Below are 19,600 nucleotides of genomic sequence, written 5' to 3' on the forward strand. Positions count from 1 at the left end.
ATTTTAACATTTGTAAAGCCTCAAATTGAGGATTTCTCAAGTTTGGGAGACTAAAAATTCTCCCAAAAGTAATCATATTCAAGAAGTCAAGGGTAATATGGATATCCATATTATCCTCCGCTTAATCCGTTTTTTTATTCGTATTAAATATGATCGGATCGGATAATTTATCTATTTTTTAATTATATATTTTCGATCGGCCCATATCCGACATGACCCGGCGTGGGCTATAGCACACGAAAATATGGGAATCAAGTCGAATTTTCGTTTTACGACCCTAAAACGCTATAAAATGAAAAACGATCATGACGTATTGGTGACTAATGTTCCTTAGGTCAGATCTGGGTCGGGCCCGTTTGACACCCCTAATCGCATAGAAGAAGCTAATTTAGGGGAGGAAAATCCTAAAAGAGGAAAAGAGAGGTTCGCAACATTGCATTAGAATTAATTGGAAATATAGGCTTTTGTACTACTTCTAGCTAGCTCACTTTAATTTTGTTCTTCGGTCCCCAATCATGTTCTTGTTATTGTGGTATTTGGAAACACTTTGTATGGACTTCAGATGCGAATAACTTCAAAAGTTATGATTTTAGATAAATTTGATGTTCACTCCTTATAAAAATTGATACGGATGTCTATATTAATATTTAACTATTTCATGAAGATATGTATAAATATAGATGAAGTTTTGTCGAAATTTTTAGATGTTGGTAACACTCTCCCTATAGTGTGCATCCCGCCTCTAGCTAAATAAATGTTTAAGACCTATATTATACCATAAGTTTCAAAATTAATGTACTCCTTTCTTAAATTCCGTACTAAATCAAACAATAAATTATGATTTAAGAGAAAGGAAGTACTCTTTTATACATAGGAAGGATGGAATTTTTAGAAATTAAAAATCATAGGGTCGCCTTATAAAATGATCACTTTACTCCACCAGGTAGTCTTTTTATAGACTTCGGTATAAGAAATATTTATATAATATGCTACTTATATTAAATGGTAATTTAGTAAAATTAATGTTAATTTATTATCACAGATTAAATTATATTAATTGTAATTTGTTTCATAGGAACGACGTGAGTCTACCACACAAGATGTGTGAGTTTGACTCCATCCGTTCGCTTTCTTGATCCGAAGAAAATTATCATACAATTTAAATAAATAAAAAAGATTGTTGGCTAAACAGTTGCCTATATTTTACTCCTTTATAAGGCTAAAAAGAGCTGAAAAATGAAATAGGTTTAAGCACAACGCTTTTATCTTCTCTCCCGATTAGCTCCGCACTTTCCTCATGGCTAATACTGATCCTTCACCTATTCACGGCGGCGTTAAACCGTCCACTTCACCTTCTCCGGCGACTTCCTCCTCACGTATTGGCAACGTCGATTCCGACTTCGTCGTTATCCTCGCCGCTCTCCTTTGCGCCCTTATTTGCGTCCTCGGTCTCGTTGCCGTTGCTCGTTGCGCCTGGATCCGACGGATCTCGGCCAGAGCCACCGGAAATTCAGCTTTTTCATCACCTCCGGCGAACAAAGGTTTGAAAAAGAAGGTCCTCAAGTCGCTTCCGAAGCTCAGTTACACGACGGAACATGCCGCGAAATTCTCCGAATGTGCCATTTGCCTGGCGGAATTCGTCGTCGGAGATGAGATTCGAGTGCTGCCGCAGTGTGGCCATGGCTTCCACGTAGGATGCATCGATACCTGGTTAGGCTCGCATTCGTCGTGTCCGTCTTGCCGGCAGATCCTAGTAGTGACGAGATGCCATAAGTGCGGTGAGTTGCCTGTGGCGAGCTCGTCGTCGGCTGCCGGAGCTGAGCCGGAAAGCCGATTACCGAGAAATTATCACGTAAATGCATTTCTACCTTAAAAAATTAGGTAATTTAGTAGATTAGGCTGTATGTATATATTATGGATGTAAACGTGTATATTCATCCAGCCCTACTATATTAATTAGGTTACAGAAATTTAGTGTTTGAATTTGTGACATATTACTGTTTCAATTAGTGTGAATTGGTCATTTCGTTAACAAATGATTTATCAATTATCCAATGGAGTTTTCATTAGTTTCTGATTTCTTCTTTAGTTTAAGGGGAGAAAACAAAGGCTAGTGTGAAAGAGATGCTCCTTCAGTCGATATGACCCGAAAATAAGGCGTGTTAGGAACTGACCAAAGTGTGCGGCCGTCAATCACCTTTCTACTTTTTTCCCGGAGAGCATATTGTTCCCACTCAACAAATCAACTACTAATAATTTGGTTAAAACTTATAATTTGTAAATTATTGTAAGTGTCACTTATGTTTAACATAATTTTTTAATCAAAAATTGAACGCCTAATTAGTTACACATAGTTTTTAATCAAGAATCAAACAATGTATTAATTTAAATGTTGAATCAGATTACCAATCTGTAGCTCAATCTTTCACGGTTTCTATGCTTCTTCATTCTCCTTTTTTGAAATTTTCTTTATAGTAGCAAATAAGATGTTCAAAGCGTAATAACTTTTTTTAAGAAAAATAATTATGGTGTCTGAGATAGTTTGCTTGCACGTCGACTCATTTCATGGTTATTCGTTATCTTTCACTAGCAGCATGTACCATATAATTCATCCATCTAGCCTTAAACAGACAGGAAGAAATTACCTTATAGTTATGTCTCCGCCCAGATTTAAATATCAAACTTTATGATTCTCAACTCACTTTATTAACTAATAGATCTCACAATCCTGGGTGATTTTCAAACTATAGTCACTTAAACATGTGGAATTTTATCAAGTAAGATAAGATACTACAAGATCTCATCTTATAGTCCAAGTTGAAGTGGTGAGGTCGATATAGTCGGTAAACTACCAAATGAACTACCAAAAATGTTAGTTAAACGGATAACAACAAGATGTGCGGGGCCCACTATCATTTAGTACAAGCAATAAACTAAAGATCAAATGAAAATGTCACAGTTCACAAAAGGATAGCTCCAAATAAGCTACTAGTATATGATTAACATAATAAAATACCATCTCTTTTTTCTTGTCCTAACCTCTACTATTATAATAATAGGATAAATCTTACTCCAACTTAGTGGTGAAATATTTGTTTAACTTATTTAATCAGGTCATTTATTCCCTTTTAATGGGAGCCGTCCAACGTAGTAACTAGGGAGGACCCATGAAATCCCACTATAACGTCTACGAGTCAATTCTTGAAGACAACTTTCTCATATGCTAATAGTATTAATTTCCATCCAAAACACAAAAAAGTATTAATGAGGAATAAAATATTTAAGCAAACAATGCTCATCAATTCTTTCATGCTTCCACTATATACTATAGTTAGGCTATATATAAATATTGTCGGTTGCGTTAACCTTAGAAAACATTGTTTTTGTTCAGTTTTATTGAAGTGTACTATGTTTGGATTTATCTTAATTAGGTAAATTGTTAATTGGAGTTTGTCTTACCTCCAGGATATTCTATTTTCCTTCAAATACAGAGGGCAAAAAGGTTTGAATTCATCCATTTACTCTATAAAGTATCTTAATTTAATTTTATATATCCTTCTCCCCCTCTCTATATATATATATACACATATGCATTCATATTTCATACCATTGACCTCCACAGAGTTTTAGTGTGAAATGAACGGATTCCACGTGTTAAAATATTTCGGATGAAAGTTTCAGATTTAACCCTCAACTACCCTCCGTTATACTTCGTTCATGATTCATGCTAAGGTTCCGTAAGGGTCAAGGCAAATCCGAAACAATTTACTAAGAATAAAAGAATGAATAACTCTAAAATACAAGGGAAGATAAAATTTAAAATAGTATTTTGTATATTTGTGACTATGTTTGCTTGAGCTGTGGGTCTATCAAAAACAATCTCACTACCTGCACAAGGTAGGAGTAAGGTCTGCGTATACACTACTCACCATAGACCCCATTTATGAAACTACACTAAGGAGTCGTTTGGTTTGAATACGGCTTATGCCGGGATAAGTTATGCTGAGATTAGTTATGCTGGGATTAGTTATTCTGGTATTATTTTTTATCCACTGTTTAGTATGTTGTATTAAAAATGACAATTGCATAATTTCTAAGAAGAAGGTATAAGTTATCCCGGCACTAATTACCCCATCCTCTACAAGGTATAAGTTATCCCGATACTAATTTTAATCGCGGAATAAATTATACCAGGTTTGTTAACCAAACAAAGTATTAAGGTGGTATTAAATTTTTATACCAGCACTATACCTTCTTATACCTCATATCGGTATGACCCCTAGGTATATTGTTATTGTTGTAGTTCTAGTATTCAGGGGCGAAGCTATGTTGGCCCAAGGGAGGTCAACTGAACACCCTTCGCCGAAAAATTATAAGGTAAAATATTACTTGTTATTGATTAAAATATAGACTTTGAACATCCTTACATATCCCACTAACAAAGGGTGTTCAAAATTTGAACACTCTTATTGAATTTCCTAGCTTCGCCACTGATAGTATTTGATATAGTTGAAGAGTATTATTAGCCCTTTTCCCCAATAGAGAAAGAGTTGGAAAGATACAAACGCAAGGAGAACGCCTAAAAGGGGGAAACACGATAGACATGTGAATTATGGAAGCATGAGATAAGAATGAGAAACAGAGAGAAACAGATTCAAGAATGGCTAAAAAGGGAGCGATTTTAGGCATGGAAAGACAAGAGAGTAGTTAAAAAGGCCTTTTTCTTCCCGGAGACATGCAATATGCATGTTTCCTCTTCCTACTGCACTCTCTCTTCTCCCGTGGCTTGCTCCACTTTTACGGACAAACTGTTAATACAGTCAAAATTCTTTATAACAGTTTTATTTGATTCGATTTTTTTAGGTTACTATAATGAAGTGTTAATATAGAGAACATATATATTATAACAGAACATGAAAAAAACAATTCCAAAAAAAAACTTGAATGTTATAGAGAAATTTGACTGTTCAAAATAAATACTGATTATTATTATTATTGCAAGACGAACAATACACAATTACATGATTAAATTTAGTTTGGCACGTGAGCCAAACTAAAGTTCGAGCATACAAATCCATCTACATGATAGAATTGTAAAATACACGAAACACTATAACATAATGCTTGAATATGCTAATACGTGACAAGTATAGTCGATCTTGCATGATCACTTCCATACGGGGACGAAAAATTATACTGTCAAACATAAAAAAAAACATAGTATAATTTTATTATATATATGATTGTTTAATTACCTTGACATAATAGGTGCTTCTGATGTAGTGGCAAAGGTTATTAAAAAAAAAAATAGGTTAGAAATTGGTATCCTAAATGTATCATATTGTACTTTTTGAATCCCCACTTGCAAATTCTCGGCTCCACCGCTGCTTCGAAAATGGATAATTAAAAGAACAATTAAAAAAGAGAAAGAAAACGACTATATACTACCCCACACAAGATAAGAGTAATGTTTGCGTATATCTTACTGTCTCAGGCCCTTCTCATGGGATAAGAAGTATATACTCTAGCTACCGTAGCAGGCCCAATAAGTGATTGAATATGCAGACAATATTCTAATTTGGAATATACATTATTATATTTTAGAATAAAGTAGGTATACATGGTAAAATAATTTTATAAATTAGGTATATAGAGTAAAATAAATATTTTAATTGTATATGGTGTTAACTAATGTTTTCAATGGGCATACCACGTAGATTCCCCATTTTTGTTCTTACGGGCCGGTGCTCATGGGTTGAAAGGTGAAAATAGCACGGGCTAGCCAGTTTTCGGACTGGTAATTGAAAAATAGTCAGCGTTTGCAAAGTTATTGAAAAATAGCCAGTATTTTACTGCAAAACGAAAAGTTCCAGCATAATATACTGGAGATTGGTGCACCTGTGTATGAACTTCTTGCATATTATCCTGGAACTCCAACACACAAAAAGTTCCAGCATAATATACTGGAGATTGGAGCACCTGTGTTTGAACTTCCAGCATATTATGTTGGACCAGTATATTATGCTGGAACTCCAGTATATTATGCTCGAATATTTTTCGAATTTTGAACAGTATTTTCGTTCAGATTTATCTTTAGATGAAAAGTGGCTAAATTTTAATTAATTTTAAAACTGTAGCTATTTTTCAATTACCACGTGTAAATCTGGCTATTTTTGAAAGTGGACTTGGAGCCCATATGTCGGTTTATATAATTAATCTTTATTTCTGATTCAACATATTTCCAAAGGGACTTACTTGACCAGGCTTACATCAAATAATACCAAATTCATAATCCCAGAGAAGACATACTGCACTTGCAAATCAATGGCTCTTTTCATACAGATTGTTAAGGTTTTTCCTTTTCTTCAAATCATGGCCAACTATTTCACTTTGCAGGTCACAAGATGAGCAAATTTTCCTACCTTTTGGAAATCAAATGAAAACAATCAACTTAGAGATTCTACTATATGGACATAGTCATGCATAAAATGGTATACAACTTCTGAACATAAACGAAATGAGAAATCACAGAGCTAAAGGGATATAAAATGAACCTAGAGAAATAATAAATCTTATTTTCTACAAGTTATCCGACTGAAGATGCCTTAAAACTACTCGTGCTTCGCCATAGCAGCTTGTCTTGCACCAACAGCGAAAAACTCTGTAATGACTTCTAAGGGCATGCCTTTGGTTTCAGGAACCCTCAAGAAGACAAAAAACCAAGAAATGACACATACAACGGCATAAATACCGAACACTCCAGCTAAGCCAATCGAACTGAGCATCACGGGCAGTGTGTACGTCACAATGACATCGCATATCCAGAAAACCAGAGCACATATGGCAATGCACAAACCACGAACCCTCGTGGGAAAGATTTCCGCGCAGAGGATATTTGGGATTGGTCCGTAGCCAGTTACAAAGAAGCAAAAGTAGAGAATCACGCAAACAGTAGAAACTACAGCATGAGCCACACTCCCGAGGTTCACAGTATTACCGATGACAAGCAAGATGAGGGATAGTATGAGAACTGGGATAGTGTACAGCAGAAGTGTCCTGCAGTTGAATCAGTTAACAACACAAGTTAAAATCATTAAAGAAAGAATAGAATGATGAAGAGTTTGTATTTCTTTACTATAATCAAGTACATTGAGAAACAAAGCCGCCAAAGCAATTAATTTAGAATGCTTAATGAGATATCGGAACCACCTGAGCAAAAGAGCGCCAATGCAATTCCAGGAACTTTGGCCTTGAGATAGTCGTTAATGTCAGAGAACTAGGGTCAAATAAGACCAGAGCTCCACTTAATCCCTCAAACACTTTTTTAATTAAAAACTTTAAGTTAAACTTCCCTCATTTCTAGTTTATTTGATAACATTTGCCTCGCATGATATTTAAGATGTTATATGGCTTGTGTATTGTACAAGTAGTAATCAGAGAATGTATTGAAGTAATACTAGTTGACAAGTTGACAGAGAATATCCCATCTACATTTAAATTGGATTAGCTATTGAATTTGAATTCTTGAAAGGTGTAAAACTTTGCGTAGCTAATATTATTAGTGGAATGATGTCACGCATCTTCATCGTGTAAATTGCATCAGAAAGAATACTATTTATCACAAAATAAAACTCAAAATCTAACCAATTTGAATTTTTGGTCTCATAGCACATAGTGCATGGATTTTCCAACTTTTGGATATATATGGCTTGGACAAAACATGAGGATATTACAAAAACCAGTATAAAGCAAAAATATCATCCGACATGCAATTGAAGACTCACTGCACAAACTGCATGGATTTTCCAGCACCACATTCTGAGGACAAAACCAAAACCACCCTTAATCTAAAAAAGACGAAAGGAATTAAGAAGACATTACCTTCTGCCGGCAACGTCCATGAATCGCATTGCAATAGCTACAGAAGGGAGCATCAGAAAGTTTGTTAACGCACTGATGAGGAAGGATGCTGAGTCTGATGCAATGCCAAAGTTAGAAAGAAGAACTCCTACACCTGCCTGCTCAAGAATTTGAGGAGTGTAGTACATCACTCCATTTATACCAGAAAACTGCAAAACAAAATATTACAGTCATAAGATGGCGAAATTCCGTGCCTTGATGTCTAACGAGCAGTGAGCAATGTCTCAAGAATTTGAGATTAGTTAGTTACAAGGTAGTTCTCCTTATAAAACTATATAATGGAGACAGTACAAAGAAGACTCTACAAATGATAACAACAGAAATTACACTAATGAAGAAAATGATTCATCCCCACCCCATCGACAAAGGTTAACTCAGCAGGAAAAAGGACAACACCAGAATATAAAAACTGCAGAGCTACTTTTTCCTTAAAACTTCATAAATTAGATGTATTAAGTTAAGCTACTTTTTATTTGTTTCCAGATAATTGATGAGAGGATTCACTGTGTAGTTTGATCAAGCAACCCTTACATGTTCCTACTCTAACCCCAATCCCGAAATATATATGGTTAAGCAGGAAACAGAAAGCTTAACTGCAACGATGTACTCCCTCTGTTCTATTTTATGTGACATTCTTTCCTTCTTAGTATGTGCCAAAAAGAATAATACCTTTCTATATAGCCAAATAAATTTTTAGACCACAAATTTCAAAAGTTTTTCTTCATATCTTTCTTAAATTTTGTGTCCAGTCAAATACCATCACATAAATTGGGACGGAGGGAGTAGCATATTTAAAGCTCGAAATTAAGTCCATTTCATCAGCATTCAAGGACTGCATGCTAAAATTCCAGAGCTATTAAATTGAATCATAGTAAAACAACCAAAAGAAGCAACAGAATGAGAAAAAGCATAATGCTCCACCTGTTGCAATATTTGAATTCCAATTCCAACAATGAGCGCACTTTTGACTCCTGGTTCGAGAAGAGCAGCCCAACTGGGACCTTTTGACGCAGTTTCAGATGGATGGACCATCGCTGGTCCAACGGGATGCTGACCCATAAGTTCCTTGGAGTAAAGTGCAGGCTGACTTACCAAAGCAGCAGCCTGTATGAATTCACCATCTTCAGGAATATCACCACCAGGAACTGAAACAAGTGACCCACGCTGAGAGCCAGGGACACCCTCCTGATGCAAATATATCCTTTTGAAACCTCCTTCCTTACTTCCATCTTCACCTTCCCTCTCAGACCATTTCCATGCCAACTGCCAACCGCCACCAATTCCCATGCTGCCTACCCCTTCTCCAGCATTGCCTTGCATGAGGCTGCTATGCCGTCTCACGCTCAGAGTGCTGCCATGGGGAAGAGGGACCATGTTTTCTACGGCGGTTGTTTGACGTGATATCAATGGACTTTGTAGATTGTCATCAGAGTCTGCACCGCTACCATCTGAAGGATAACGGTCACCTTCTCTCTGCAGACTCTCCTCATCCCAGTGATCATCTTTGATGTGAGGATCCATGGTGCTGATCATGCTGCCGAAATTGGGGAATAGCATGCTTCTCATACTTCCTGTATCAGGGAGCTTTTCATGGATGCTACCAAATAGAGTCACAAGAGGATCCATAAGAGGCACACTCTGCTGCACCATGCTCCCTTGCCTGGACACAAGAGCGAGACTACTCTGGGCAGGAACTGGCTTTGCCACCCACGAGAGGCCTTCCTCTGGGCCATACAACTTCATATGATCTTTATCAGTAGTCAGCTCCTGATCTTCAGTAAGCTCATTAGCTGGACCAATGATATACTCTTCTATTGATGGATCATTACCAACCGCCAAACCTTCAACAAGCAATGCCATCTCCCCTATGCACAGAACAATCAACAAAAAGTCAATATGATGAAATCAGTACCTTTAACAAAATAGGATTCACCAGATGAATATGAAAGAACTTATAAGAGGAGTAGCCTACTGATTAGAGAACCAGAAAAAAAGAGCTTTATTTCCCCCAAATAAATAAAACCAACAAGGAAGGATCCAGGGAACACGAGTGGCAACATATGTTGGTAGAACAACTACATATTGTGTACAGATCTGATTTGGTATAGCATATTGAGACATGTTTATGTGGTCATGTGGTGGACAAATGATATACTCTTCTATTTATGGTTCACCACCAACTGCTGAACTTTCAACTAGCAATGCCATCTCCCCTTTACACAGAATAATCAACAAAATCAATATGATGAAATCAGTGCCTTTCACTGAATAGGATTCACCAGATCAATATAGAAAGAATTTAAAAGAAGAGTATTCTACAGACAAACTCTAATGGGAAGATAGGGGAATGAAGTTAATTAATCTTCACAGTTGCAAACACTGAATCCTCCCACCTCAAAGCTAGGTGGCGAAGAATGAACCCACAAGGCCAAAAGATGGAATGATGGGTACACAAATTGCTAACCTAGCACCCTTTCTTCTTCAAGAAAATCAAAGTAGAGTGATAGAATATGGGCTTCCCCACGGAAGAATGATATACCCTTTTTCACTTCTCCCCTACTGAGCAGAGTAAAAAGAGTGGTACTGCTAGTCTACAATGCAAAACCTTGCTTTGGGGGGAGGATGTCACATGAATACATATATTCAGCTACAGTATTCAAACATGTTCCTGGAAGCGTGAAGTGTGTACACCACACCCCTGGCAAGAAATGGATGTGTGGCTCTAACTACATTTTATCAACATTCCCAAAGGAACGCGCTAACTCCATCACTAGCAAAAATTGAGTCTTGTCTATATTGTACCTGTCACAATTTGTTCGAGCCAGCATGAAGCACATGCGTCTTGAGTCCAATTACATACAGTACCAAAGCATGTTGTACAAGCTTTTTCTAAATAGGTTTTACTTGTCAAATAGATAATACAACATCAAAGCATAAGAAAAAAAAGGCAGTACGGTATACTAAGCTCCCGCTATGCACTAACATCAAAGCATAAGGAAATGGAAAAAAACAGATGTTGCTTATTGTCCTTGAGAAAGCATGGGACACAGTCAACACTTTCCCAACATTTAAATAGCCAGCTAACACAAAAGGAAATTGTTTCCAAGAAATAGCAGATAGCATACCTGAAACATCCTCCATGCCACGCAATTTCTGCAAAACTTGTTTTGCCTCAAGCATTCTTCCTTTACTGACGAGCCATCGAGGAGATTCAGGCAAATAAAGTACAGTTAATACGAAATAGATAAGAGAAGGAACTGAAAGAACACCCAACATCAGTCGCCAACTCGGCGAGGTCATCAAGGACATTCCAAAAATCATGCAGTAGGCCAAGAACATTCCACTAGAACCAGTGAACTGTGGAAGAGTATTAAGTGACCCTCGTATTTCCGATGGAGCAGTCTCAGAAATATATAATGGGACAAGTGTAACCGCTAATCCAATCCCAAACCCATCTAAGAGTCTAGCTATAAGCAGGACATAAACATTAGGTGACCACAACATTATTAAGCCACTGAGGAAATAAAACATGGATGAGAGGATAAGCATAGGGCGACGACCAAAGCTGTCCGATATGGTTCCAGAACAAGTTGTGACAAGCGTCGCTCCAATGAGTGACATAGCAACAACAAGTCCTTCCACTGAAGCATCCAAAGTAAGTTCCTTCTTTATGTATACAACAGCTCCTGCAAGTTTAAATAGTTAGAATACCAAGAAACAATGCATGACTCTTCTAATACTTTAATTCTATGCATGTTTGAGAAAAGAATGCAACTAGGACTAAATAGTGATAGAAAAAATTACTAATTCTACACATGTTTGAGAAAAGAATGCAACTAGGAATACATATGGATAGAAAATACTAATAAATAATATGCAAGAACATGTAAAGGTTTTTTAGTTTTAGATTCACAATGAGAAGAAAACAATATAATAGCTGAAATAGCAGAAACACTGCATTGAACTATCTGACAACTTCAATAAAATAACAATCATATAAATGTCATTCCATCAAAACAAACTAAAATAATTGGAAAGATAATATTTACAACAATGAGTAAAGAATGTGTACCAGCAATAGTAGCATTATCCCAACCCTGCAAAAAGTTTCCAATGGTTGCGGCAAGCGCAACTAAAACAGCACCATTCATCTTTTCCAACACTGCACACAAGTCAATCAATTTTGAACTATACCTGTAAATTAAAAACAAGGAATAACTTAAAACTCAATTTCCACCAAAACCACAGATCTAAATACTATCAATCCTTAAGAAAAACTAAAACTTTATGTACATAGGAAATAAGTCATTAACATTGATAGTCTAAAAATACAAAATTGAGGGATCCAAAGTAGAAAAGATTGTACCTTTTGAGAACAGATAGAAAGAGGGAATATTCTAACAGTGTGGAAGTGAAGCTAAAGCAGAGCAGAAAAAAGATTTTCCTATATTAGTTAAAAAAACACAGGACAAACAAAGAGTTTGGTTTGAGATACTTTTATTGTAGGACAAGTGGGTTAAAACAACAGAAACTAACCCAACCGCCTTTCAACATATCTTCAAATTAAAAAGGGTTTTGTCTTTGTAAAAAGTTTGTCAAATCCGTCAATCAGGGAATTGACTACACTATAATTAGAACCCACCCCAGAATCTTAAAACTGGAAATATCTTCAAGACAATTTTGGTCTTTGTTTTTTTCTCTTCAGGATTTTCAGTAGAAAGAGAGTAGTGGCAGTAAGCTATTAGTGGGGGAAAAAGAATAGAGAATAAAAGAATAAAAGAAAAAGGAAGAACCAAAAAAAAATCTGAAGAATAAAAAGAAAAAATAAAGATTAAACTGGGGAGAGGAGACAAAAAAGGACCAACTTCATAAAAGTTTAGGAATCTTGACTCTTCCCACTTCATAAAAGTTTAGGAGAAAATAGGAGTTAAGTTCTAAGCTAAATTCCTCCTTTCACAGTTTGTTTGGAGGGTGACTACCTCGTTTTATATTATATTATATTTTACTGTTTTACTGAAAATAATATTTTGATAAATGATATAGTTTGTCATCATTTCATAATGTTATGCATCGGAATTATGAAAATTAAACTTACAATATTACAAAGAAAAGTACGGTATGCGATAAAAATATTATATTATAAAGGTAGAATAAAATATAAAATATGATTATTTAATAGGAGTAATAAGGAAGGGCAAGATAGAAAAAAAAAAGTAACGACGCGATCGCACCAAATCGGTCGTTATATAAAGTGACACTTTCGTTGTAACGTAACAATGGATTTGACGATATGATACAATAAAATTTAAGTAACAATCAAAATAAATATTATATTTAAAGTAACAATCTGATAAAATAAAATTGGTAACAACCATCCAAACAAGTTTTTGGAAAAAGTTGTTTGTTATTTCAATTAATAAAGTACAATCTAAGATCAAGTTAAGTACATAATGGCTAGAAGGTAAAGGTAAAATCTTTAATCAACAAAAGTTGCGTATATAATTGGATATCCATATCATCTGTCAGATAAATCCGTATTTTATCCGCCTCAAATACAGATCGATCGGATAATTTATCCGTTTTTAAAATTACTCGTTTGAACCCGCTCATATCCGGCCCGACCCGCCCGTTTCCCACCCCCAATATTTTTGCACATTTTGTAATAAATTTTGTGGCTTGAGGAATCACTTTGCTTTAAAAAAAAAGTGTTTGTAAAGTGGTTAATTATGTTTCGATATAGCACTGGATTGACAGGTAAAAAGTGTTTTATACTTTTTAACATATCATAAAAGTTAAGTCTTTTTTTTTTAATAATTTTGGGGAACTATTATATACACTCCACGTTTTGTTCTAGACATTCTTTCCAATTTTTCTTTCTAACAAAGTTAAATCTCATAAAAGTGAATAGGAAAGGAAATCAAAAGCTTTAGATATTCATAAAAAATCCTTTTAATAATTTAATATCCCGGAGATTATGAAACTAACATTGAAGCATATATATAATAATTAAGGAAGAGAATAATAATCCCAATTAAACTAGTGCAAATTGATACAAGTGATGGGATGTTTGCCAATACAAAAAGAAAACTTTAAAATGATGATTGTATTTGTAGGGACGGTTGTCTAATGGCCGTTGCTTATTGCCTATAATATTTTAAGCTAAAGTAAAATTCCATTATTATTATTATTATTATTATTATTATTATAACCACCTTGTTGATGCTATTTTGGCTTTTTCTTAATGAGAAAAAGAAAGACCACAATTTTACTCTATTCAACAACTTTTTTTTCCTCAAAATTTAATCAAATACTTCGAGCACAAATGAACTTGTGCCACTGAGTTCTTAATGATAAGCTTTTTTTTTTCTTTCTTTTCTTTCTCTCTTTTTTGTGTTTTAAATTCAACAAGTTCCATCACCTCCTCCTACTTTGTTCCTTTCATCTTTTTTCTTAGTGTTCTTGTTAGCGTTGGTATTATAGTTCAACATTTCTAAAGAACAAAGCAGCCCTCACAAATCTTGCCAGGAGGACTTACCAAAATACCAATATCTTATGGGCAAAAATCCTCATTCACAAAAACTGCAACCTGAGCCAAACACAAAGAACAATGAGAACCACTAGATATTCTAGATACCCCAAATCCCCTACATGGCAGTGCATTCTAAAGGGATGGAACACTTGCAGTAAAGCAAGCAGATGAGTAGTTCACAAAGGAAATAGGGTCAGCTTTATGAATGATGCTTGGATACCTAATCAGACGGCAATTAAGGAATTGATTGAGGGCCCGCTTTCTTAAATGCCAAGGTGAACTCAATCTACAATTTAGGGGCTTGGGACCTATCCACTTTATCCATGGATCTCCCCCCTAGCATCCTCAACTTGTTAAACTCTGTTTTCATTCCACCAAATCCAACTAAAGAGGACATCCTCATCTAGGGATTAACTACCAATGGCTACTACTCAAACAGTCATGCGTACTCTTTTCTTAACAAGGCTAATAACAGTTTTGAGATTGATGAGAAAGGATCCTCCAAATGGATATGGAAGCTCCAAGCACCCAGTAAAATAAAGAACTTCATCTGGCTTTTTACCCACAGAAGGCTTCCCACAAGGAGTTATCTCCACGTAATAGGTGTCAACTGTGACCCCTGGTGCTCTTACTGCAATAATGGTCAAGAAATAATCAACCACATCTTCTTTGAGTGCACCAATGCAGTACGCTTTTGGAACGACCTACTCTCCAAAACATCTAGGAATATTAGATAGCAGAACCCAACCTTTTTAGCCCAACAATGGCCATCAACTCGGAGTTCAGTTAGGAAAAAGTCTTTCAATAGTCTCATTCTCTGGGAAAACATCATCCCCTTATGTTTCTGGCATATCTGGTTAATCAGAAACAACAACTTCTTTAATGAAAAAAAGAGCTTGTCAACTCTTCCAACACCATCTCCAACGCCACAGAATACCTTATGTTGACTAAAAATGCTTCCACCAAAATAACACACCAAATCATAATCAAATGGGAGCCACCAAGGAGAGGATTCTACAAACTTAATACGGATTGAGCAGCTAAAGAGAACCCAGAAATAGGAGGTATAGGTGGAGTTTTCAGAAACCACAATGGAGATTGGATAATTGGGTTTATGAAAAATATCTCCCATACAACCAACACTGTGGCGGAGCTGAAGGCCCTCCTAAAAGGACTTTAACTTGCGGAACAAAATAATTTGGTTCCTCTTGAAATTAATACTGACTCAGCTGAAATCATACAAATGCTAATAACAGGTAACCTCACTTACGATCCTATAATTGGTGAATGCAGTTCCTTAATACGCAGGATGGACAAGGTCGTGGTGAAGCACACTTACCGAGAGCAGAATAGGGTGGGGAGATGCTTTGGCCAAGGAAACAACAAAAGCAATCTTTTTGAATACATATAGCATATTATCAGCTCCTCCGATGTTTGCCAATGATGTATTTTAGACAGACAGGAACTCATTTGGTTAGTTTTTTTGTGGGTTGTAATATGGAAACAATTCTCCAAAACATTGCTGCAATAGGGGTCCTGCAGTACCCCAATAATGACTTAACTGTGCAATTTTTGCTAGCTATATAAATATATTTTCAACAAAAAAAAAAATATTTCTGATGGTATATATTCCTTTATTGTTTTGCTTCATATTTTTTTTTAACTCTTCACTATTAAAGAAAATGTTACAATCGTGATTACACTTCATTTTTTACGTTTTTCTTTCAACGAGGTAAGAAGAAAAATTAAATAAGATTAATTATAACATTATTATTATTATTATTATTATTATTATTATTTTGTCATTCCGAGGGTCTATTGAAAATAACCTCTTTATCCCTCGGGGTAGGGATAACTGATAAGGTCTGCGTACACACTACTCTCCTCAGACCCACTTGTAAAATTTCACTGGATTATTGTTGTTGTTATATTTTTTTATTTTCTGTTCCTGCTTTTTTGAAAAAAGTATTTTGAGATTATCTATTCATTCTTCAAAAAATAATTAGGCAAATTTGGATGGCAGAAGAATAATTGACAGCATAATCAAAGGAATATATAATATTGGACAGGAAAAAGTGTTAACCGTACATGTCTCCTTCAGGGAATAGCGTTTAGGACTTTAGGGTTCAGTGATATTATAAATTAAAGCTCTTAATGAAATAATATTTGCGATTAATTTTTTGTCTGCCAAAAAAACTTTTTCTTTCTCACCAAATCCTTGATTAGATCAATCATATTATCAAAGTGGACGTTGTGTTGTTAAGCTTCATCCAAGTGTAAGTGTAATTACATAGATATTCGTATACTTTTTCCAATATTGAAAATATTTAGGTTGTGTATTGTTAAGCTTATATATATGTGCTCTTTGAATTGTCATTATTAAGATATGGAAATAATTTTTGTGCGTGTCGATAATCAATCTTTGCTATGAACTCTAATGATTTTTATTTTTCAGACGGCTATGTCACCTTCTGATTAATTTGACAAAATTAGGCAGGTATATGGTCAGGGGCGGATCTAGAGGTATGAGTATGGATTTTCGGGAACCCAGTAGCTTTTGCCCAGATCTCATATTTGTATTAAGAAATTTATTAAATATGTGTTGAATCGGTACTTGTTCTTTAGTCAAATTATTATGATGTATTAACTTGAGATTGATGTAGGAACCCATAAATTTTCAATCCTGGATCCGCTTATGTTAATATGACCATAGTGCACATTGCATACCTTTGCGCTGTTGTCAAACATGAATTCAAAATTTTAAATCAACAATGTGAATTTCTATTTTACCAACTATTCTTTTGTGACAATGAGCGTACATGTAACATAAGTAAATATTTTCAATTATATATCGATCAAGTCAGAAGTAACAATTACATATTCGCCCTGAAAATTATAGGTATTAATTAGCACCTGTAATGGGGCTCCATGTGCGGTAAAAATGACGTGTGGTAGCCACTAAATAAGGTGGTGTTTATTTTTTATCCACCAATTCTAATGTTGAGCAAAAATAGCCACTATTCTATTAAAATTAATATGAAAAGATATTTTTACCCTTTCTTCTATTTCTTTTATTCCCAAACCCTTCCTTTATACGCTTCTCTAATTTAAGTTCAGAGCCAAAATTTCATAGGCAAAATTCCGCTCCCTCAATATCGTTTCTGCATGCAACTCTCTTCTCTCGATTGAAGTTCAGAGCCAAAATTTCGCTCCCTCAATATCGCTCCTGCCCATCCCACAAAATTTTTCTGCGTATACTTTGTCCAACTTAATCTCTTCTCATTTGTCATCTTCTCTGCAGCGAACCAGCGTACTGGTATGTTTTCGATTCTGCTTTTATGCATTTTTCTTTTTGTATATCTCTAATCGTGATCAATGCTGTATTTGTCATCAAGTATGTGTGAAATGTCCAAAATAATGATTATAACTTGATTCATTGAGGAATAAGATGCAGATTTTTATGAGAAAGTTATTGAGAACCTTTTGGTATTGGAATATGTTTGTGATTCAATCAATATATTGATTATGTAAGGACATTTCAGAAAAATAGTCCTAAGAATTTATAAGCTAGCTGTGTTTAGGAATTTTAGTTAACTGTGCTTCTATTAAAGATGCATCTAATTAGGTCCTGAATTTTAGTTTTTTAGTTTAAATATTAAGGACATTTCAGAAAAATAGTCTTATGAATTTGTAAGCTAATTTTAGTTAATTGTGCTTCTATTAAAGATGCATCTAATTAGGTCCTGAATTTTAGTTTTTTAGTTTAAATATTAAGGACATTTTAGAAAAATAGTCCTAAGAATTTGTAAGCTAATTTTAGTTAATTGTGCTTCTATTAAAGATGCATCTAATTAAGTCCTGGATTTTAGTTTTTTAGTTTAAATATTAAGGACATTTTAGAAAAATAGTCCTAAGAATTTGTAAGCAAAGTTTAGTTAATTGTGCTTCTATTAAAGATGCATCTAATTAGGTCCTGGATTTTAGTTTTTTAGTTTAAATATTAAGGACATTTCAGAAAAATAGTCCTAAGAATTTGTAACCTAATTTTAGTTTATTGTTCTTCTATTAAAGATGCATCTAATTAGGTCCTGAATTTTAGTTTTTTAGTTTAAATATTAAGGACATTTCAAAAAAATAGTCTTAAGAATTTGTAAGCTAATTTTAGTTTACAGTTCTTCTATTAAAGATGCATCGACTTAGGTCCTGGATTTTAGTTTTTTAGTTTAAATATTAAGGACTTTTCAGAAAAATAGTCCTAAGAATTTGTAAGCTAAGTTTAGTTTACTGTTCTTCTATTAAAGATGCATCTACTTAGGTCCTGGATTTTAGTTTTTTAGTTTAAATATTAAGGACATTTCAGAAAAATAGTCCTAATGTTTACGTTCTATTTCCTTCTTTGTAGTGTGCTAATGGAAGGAGATCGTATTTTCGAGTTTGATGATTGGCATAATTTGATGAGCTATTGGAAAGGAGATTTTCAGTATAAGGAAATAATAAAAAATTTCTTGTCGAACACGCAATGGAAGAAGTTGAGGGATGGTGTTTTCGGAAACTTTTTCCGATTACAAGGTGTGAAGTTCTGTGGTAGACTTATTCATTGTGTGTTGCTTTCAGAAATTATAAGCAATGACTCGCATTCAATGACATTCAAGGTTTTTGATCATGAAGTGAAGTTTACACGTGAAGCGTTCCAGATAATTACTGGGTTGAAATGTTCTTCTTCAGTGGACTTCAAAGTTTTAGGTGAAAGAGAGAATAGGCTTTCGAAAGTCTATTTCCCTGGAAAGGATAGAATCGAGTTAGGCGATTTGTGGCATTTTATTACTAGTCACCCATATGGTACAACTGCATCATTTGTAGGAAGCCATGACGATGCGGTGAAGTTGGCAACAATTTATTTTGTTGAATCTGTGTTGATGGGGAAGCGCAAGAATCGGAATGTGTCTGAGTGGGTAATGAAAATCGTAGATGACGATGAACTCTGCTCTTCTTTCAATTGGGCCCCTCTTTGTTATGAAAAGTTACTAAAATCATTGAAGAGCTGCTTGAAACCCAAACAAAATACTTCAGAGAATGAGAATGAGAATGAGAAAGAGAAAGAGAAAGAGAAAGATAAAGAGAAGGACAGTTATACTATACTTGGCAAGCCTT

General features: G+C 34.9%; 2 protein-coding genes across 3 annotated transcripts; one reads left to right on the forward strand and one right to left on the reverse strand.

Annotated features, from left to right (window-relative positions):
• Positions 1 to 1,224: 1,224 nt before the first annotated feature.
• On the forward strand, positions 1,225 to 2,050 carry LOC104092081 (RING-H2 finger protein ATL80). The gene has a single exon (XM_009597572.4). The coding sequence runs from the start codon at positions 1,298 to 1,300 to the stop codon at positions 1,871 to 1,873; it is 576 nt and encodes a 191-aa protein (XP_009595867.1). The 5' UTR covers positions 1,225 to 1,297; the 3' UTR covers positions 1,874 to 2,050.
• Positions 2,051 to 6,423: 4,373 nt separating this feature from the next.
• Positions 6,424 to 12,754, reverse strand: LOC104092080 (monosaccharide-sensing protein 2). Of its 2 annotated transcripts, none has more exons than XM_009597570.4 (6): positions 12,563 to 12,754; positions 11,993 to 12,114; positions 11,046 to 11,606; positions 8,842 to 9,785; positions 7,882 to 8,069; positions 6,424 to 7,056 (listed from the first exon to the last, which is right to left on the reverse strand). In XM_009597570.4, the coding sequence occupies exons 2-6, from the start codon at positions 12,069 to 12,071 to the stop codon at positions 6,612 to 6,614; spliced, it is 2,217 nt and encodes a 738-aa protein (XP_009595865.1). In that variant the 5' UTR covers positions 12,072 to 12,114; positions 12,563 to 12,754; the 3' UTR covers positions 6,424 to 6,611. The 2 variants fall into 2 exon arrangements, with proteins under 2 accessions (XP_009595865.1, XP_009595864.1); XM_009597569.4 differs by lacking the exon at positions 12,563 to 12,754 and adding an exon at positions 12,287 to 12,553.
• Positions 12,755 to 19,600: the final 6,846 nt, after the last annotated feature.

The sequence above is a fragment of the Nicotiana tomentosiformis genome, chromosome 4 (assembly GCF_000390325.3).
Source record: "Nicotiana tomentosiformis chromosome 4, ASM39032v3, whole genome shotgun sequence".
In the NCBI taxonomy this organism is placed as follows: domain Eukaryota; kingdom Viridiplantae; phylum Streptophyta; class Magnoliopsida; order Solanales; family Solanaceae; genus Nicotiana; species Nicotiana tomentosiformis.